Source organism: Colossoma macropomum, unplaced genomic scaffold, assembly GCF_904425465.1.
Source record: "Colossoma macropomum unplaced genomic scaffold, Colossoma_macropomum, whole genome shotgun sequence".
Lineage (NCBI taxonomy): Eukaryota > Metazoa > Chordata > Actinopteri > Characiformes > Serrasalmidae > Colossoma > Colossoma macropomum.
This window is the reverse complement of record NW_023494793.1, coordinates 662501-667856: the sequence shown is the minus strand read 5'-3', so window position 1 is coordinate 667856 and position 5356 is coordinate 662501. Positions and strand designations below refer to the sequence as shown.

At 43.1% G+C, this 5356-nt stretch overlaps 1 protein-coding gene across 1 annotated transcript in view; it reads right to left on the bottom strand.

Moving 5' to 3' along the window:
• Window positions 1-825: 825 nt before the first annotated feature.
• The window catches only part of plcxd3 (phosphatidylinositol-specific phospholipase C, X domain containing 3), a 39582-nt gene continuing 35051 nt past the window's right edge, over window positions 826-5356 (bottom strand). Inside the window, exon 3 of the mRNA XM_036578144.1 lies at window positions 826-1019. Within this exon, the coding sequence (XP_036434037.1) occupies window positions 866-1019 (154 nt within the window). The 3' untranslated portion in view covers window positions 826-865. The remainder of the gene's footprint in view (window positions 1020-5356) is intronic.

Sequence of the window (5356 nt, the reverse complement as noted above, 5' to 3'; positions counted from 1 at the left end):
GTTGAGGCTTAGATCACTGAAATGTTTTCACCCCATAAACACAGAACAGAGACGGCGGATTCTCGTTTTCTTACAGACAGTTCACTCCGAGACACGAGACTGAAGCACTGTGAGGAACGTCATTTCAGAGTCGACGCCATGCATATGGAAACGTAATAAAAGTGTTCCTCTGATAGGAGTGAACCGCCGACGGCTAATAAATATAAAACTGCAGGGTTACGACAGGAACGTTTCTCTAGAACCGGAGCACTTTAAAAAAGCAGGAATGTACAGAAGAGTAACCGACAGCGGATATAAACGCTTTTTGGCATGACAAATAATAATCAACTCAACCGGATTACACACGTATTTACAAACCGACAGTCATACGAGTCACAACACCACAGCAGAGAAGCCTATTATAGAGTCATCATCACATCCACTGTACAAACGACATTAAGTTCCCATGAAATGAGTTTAATATGTTACTGTTACTCTGATCGGAAGCAGAATCGGGAGATAAACGACGCGCTGTCATTTTTACTAGTGCGACAGACAGGATGCAGGAAAGCAATGACATCATCATTTAATCTTCCAGCTGGAAAAACACGCACACACACATAAACTCATAAGTCCGTTCCCTTCGTCTCCGTTCTCAGCGCTGAGACTCGGAAATCATCCCACTGCCTTCCTGACTCGAACCGGAGATTCTGATTAGCCCTAAAAACGTCGGAGAGGAAGGCGGCTTCCTCCAGAACAAAACAGACAGCACAGAGAGAGAGAGAGAGAGAGAGAGAGAGGAAGAGAGAGAGAGAGAGAGAGAGAGGAAGGGAGAGAGAGAGAGAGAGAGAGAGAGAGGGAGTGCAGGAGGAGAGCGCTGGGCGGCTCAGGTGGCGTCGTCGTCGTCGCCCAGATAGTAGTTGAGGGTGATGACGGCGCTGATGAAGTCGCCCAGCTCCACGAAGTCGGCCGTGACGACGTTCACGCCGCTCTCTCCGGGCCGCTGAGAGCGGATCCACTGCATCATTCCGGGCAGAGCTCTGAGGACAACACACAGATCAACTTTATCAGAACACATCGATTGCTTTCAGTCAGAGGAGGGAACGGGTCACTGAGTTACCAGTAACAAGTGTCAAGTCTTGACAATCGAGTCCTGAGTCAAGTCCTGAGTTGGTACAGCGAGTCTCAAATCCAGTTCTGAGTCCTAATCTTCAAGTCAATCTTCAGTCTTCAAGTCTCAAACCTTCAGCTAATTTAAGGTCGTTTCAACTGTGAATATGAAAAAGATGGTTACAGTAGTGTTGCCTTTTAATGACGGCATATTAGTCGTGTTGAGCTGTTTGTTCATTTTTTATTTATTTAAGCTACTCTTTATTAATCCCACAACAGGGAAATCTGCATTTTAACCCATCCGTGCAGTGAAACACCACATACACACTAGTGAACACACACTAGGGGGCAGTGAGCACACCTGCCCGGAGCGGTGGGCAGCCCTATCCACCGCACCCGGGGAGCAGTTGGGGGTTAGGTGTCTTGCTCAAGAGCACTTCAGTCTCCTACTGCCGGTCACAGGGCTGGTTCCCTAACCTCCAGCCCACGACTGCCCCCCAACTAAAACACAAAATCCATGGTACACAGATAACCATGACTGACACACTGGTAAACACAAAGAGCAGCACAACTACACGTGGAAAGAATTTTCAAAGTCATATTAAATCTACTGCAATACACTTCCCTCCGTACTGAGCGGTAGGAGCTAGAAACAAAGTCTAAGCGCTCGTTTGTAGCAGAGACGTTCATGTTGCTTGCAGGAAAACATGATTATTCCAACTTCAATATTTTAAAAATTATTCCACAAAAAGCAGAATGTGTGAGGTCGTGCTTTTCCCTAATCGGCTGAGGAGACATTCTTTCAGAATGTTGATTTTAGGTTGTTTATCAGCTGTATGATAATCCAGCTCTGCTCACCAGCGCTGATAAGAACGTCTCCACGGCTCCGCTCTGCACTCTCAGCATTTCAGAAATACCTTTACATTCACAGTCGTATGAACATTTACTGCTCATTTCTCTCAGCTGTATATGCTGTATATATGTACCTCAGTACTGCAGTACACGGCTGCATCATCACACATCTGTTCACTCTCAGTTGTCTACTATAAAATATCTATTTTATGTTTATATGTACATCTTTGTCTATATTTATTTTATTGGATTTAATCTTATGTTGACACCTGATCCAAGAAGTGCCAAGAAGACTAGCTCCTTGTACACCTGGTTCATGGCGAATAAAGATTCTGATTCTGGAGAAAAAAACTGGATGGAAGTGGATGTAGCGCTTAACAGCCATGCCAGCGTAAAGGACGCATGGAAGTTCCTTTTCGTATGTGAAGGGAGCATAAATGTGCCTTTAGGCAACCACTGCATTGTTTAAGGTGGAACAGAAAATTAGAACAAGAAACTGGAGAAAAAGCTGAATTCAGCCTCGTGGAAAGAGGAGCGAGATCAACTGACAACTTTAAATCTGGTTAACTGGCTAATAATGTTTCATTTTCAGAGAATTATGACTGCAGTAACGATCACTCCGAGTTTCCTGTTGAAGCCTGAGCTCTCAGCAGCCTTAGTGGCCTCATCAGGTGAAATATGTGAAGTGGTGTGAATTCTGATAGTAAGATGTGATGAAACATGACTCAGCTGTAATCATCTGTCAAGCTGCCTGATTTTATGTGGTGCAATCTATGAATTTCATCACATCCCTTTAATCAGTTCCAATTAAAAAATGGATAAACTCCGTTCAGGATGGGTTAATATCTGTGTCCCTTTATCAGCGGTTCTGGAGCTGGTTCAAATCAAAGCCCACATATTTATCATTACTGTGATAAATTACATCATAATGTGTCTCCATATGCTTTTCTGAGTGTATCATGTTTATCATCAGTACTAAAAACACTGACTAACCGCAGGTCTAATCACAAAGAGGGCTTAATTAGTTCTGTTTAATTAAAATGGGTTAGTTTAAATGGCTTAAATGGTTTCCACTTCCTGCTAAGTTGTTGCTAGGCGGTTACTAGTGTATCCCAGGTGGTTGCTAAATTGCTGCTAGGCATGGTGTAGGGAGTGTTTATTTATATAGGGAGTTGCCAAGTGTTAGATACGTGTTGCTGAAAATGAATGGGACTCTATGGGAGGAACGAGGGATGAAAAAACGACACATAGAGGAGTGCGGGTCAGTGTGGCTGTGTATTAGAGCTTGAGGACCTGCACTGAGTGAGGACATGTAGTTTGCTGGCTGTTGGGCAGTCAAGTAGTAGAGTTTGAGTGGTGGCGGAAATGAGTGGGACTGGGAATGGGAGGAACGAGAGATGGAAAAAAAGACAAACAGATGAGTGCGGAATCAGAACAACATTGAATTCGTGCTCGGGGTCCTGCCCTGAGATAGTATATGCGAGGCGGTGTCTTTTAGTCGAGCAGAAGTTCAGTAGATTGCCTTTCGATTTTTCACCCCATTCATTCCTATGGGAAAAAATTTGGAATTTAATGAAGCTTGTATGAAAACCGTGCATCCGATCAATAAGCTGTATAAACGCTGTATACAAGCCTGACTCACACAATCAGACCAGACAATCTGGATTTGGAACGGTGTTGATATCTCGAAAACTGCGGGACAAGTTGGTGACAAAAATCTGGCAGAAAATTCCTAATAAAAGAGAAGAAGAATATAAAATGAAGAATAATATATTTGTGCTTTGCTTTGCAGAATAAATATCGCAACACACTGTGTATCATAAAAACTTCCTGAAGTCTTGTGATGTTGCATTTTGGCGTATCGCCCGACTCTAGAGTGATCAATACTTCTACAACAGTGATCAACTGCTCAGAAGAGTTAGAGCTATTACAGATCAGGCTGGGTCCACTCACCCATTCAGCGATTATTATTGATAACCATTAGTCATCATTAGCCATTAGTGAGTCACACTGGAGAGCTGGAACACAGCACCGTCAGAAACAGCACCGCTCGGCCCAGCACTCCCAGCTCCAGGAACCGAGCCAGCGCCCGAATTCATCCTCACTACGTACTGATTCACTACATACGGAACTACTGAGCCAATCGAGACTCAGACACTGATTTTACAGACTGAACAGTGTGTGATGGTGATGCACGACTCTGATTATAGATTCAGACTGAGGTGTTTATTCTCACTCTACTCAACAATCTGATGAAAATGTCCGTTTACATGCTCACTACAATAATCCGATCCGATATTACACGCATGCATGGACAATCTCTTAGTGTAGACGTTACCATGACAACCAGCATCACGTGAGTCCAGTCAGAGTGAGATGAGCAGCAGTGAGCAGCGCTTGTGTTTTTAATGACTTTAAAATGATGTCAGACTCAGGAAAACGTCCTTCACATGTCCTTATTAAAGAAGGCCGAGAGGAAGACGTCGTGTTCTGAGACTCATAAGCTGGACGCATTTACTGAAAAACCCTTGAAGAACCATCTTTTTTAAGTGTGTAATTACAAAGATGAAATTAAAAAAGAGGGTGGAAAGTAATAAAACCATAAAATAAAAAATAATTAAAAATCAAAGAGGCCTAAATGTTTACAAAGAAATACTTGAGTCATTTCCAGCAGCCTGAGTGAGGAAGAGCGCCAACTTACCGCTTTCACCACTGAGCAGCAGATGCAACTCAATGAAATCTTACTTCAAAGAAATACCAGCCTCTAAACTGTTAATCAGGAAACTCGTGCTGGCAAACTTCTAAAACCTCTAAGACTCGATGAAGCTTAGGAGAACATTTAGATCTCATATGAATCAAAATTGAAATAAAATCAAGAGCTTAAAATAAAAGACTATAAAATAACAAATAAATGAAGGAATTAAAGGAAATTAAAATAGTGATTAAGATAAAACACAATACCAAACAAAGCAACGAGAAACAAGAACTTTTTCAACCTGGACATTTCAGAAAAAAATGCTGTATCACATTCGAAGGTTTTTACCCTTTACACTGTGTGAGGTTTATGCATGATCAACGTGACCCCAGGACTAGGATTAGGCTTAATCCCTGGGCAGGAAACCAGCCTTTAAGACTCTCTCAGGATGCTCGAGAGCCCTGCGTCAATAACAGATACAGTACGTAACCATGATTAGCCGCAGCCTCTGTAAGCAGAGCGGTTTTAAAAACATCACTGAAAGGTTGATCTCAGTCAGAATGAATCGACCTGTTTTCACAGAGCGAGCAGAGAAAGCCACAGCGGGCAGCTGGTGCTGTTAGCAGAGCAGAGGACCAGCCAGTGGACGAGGCTTTATAAAGGCAGAGTGACTCAGAGTGTCGGCTCTGCCCTTTAGCTTCTGTCCCACTTACACCCAGC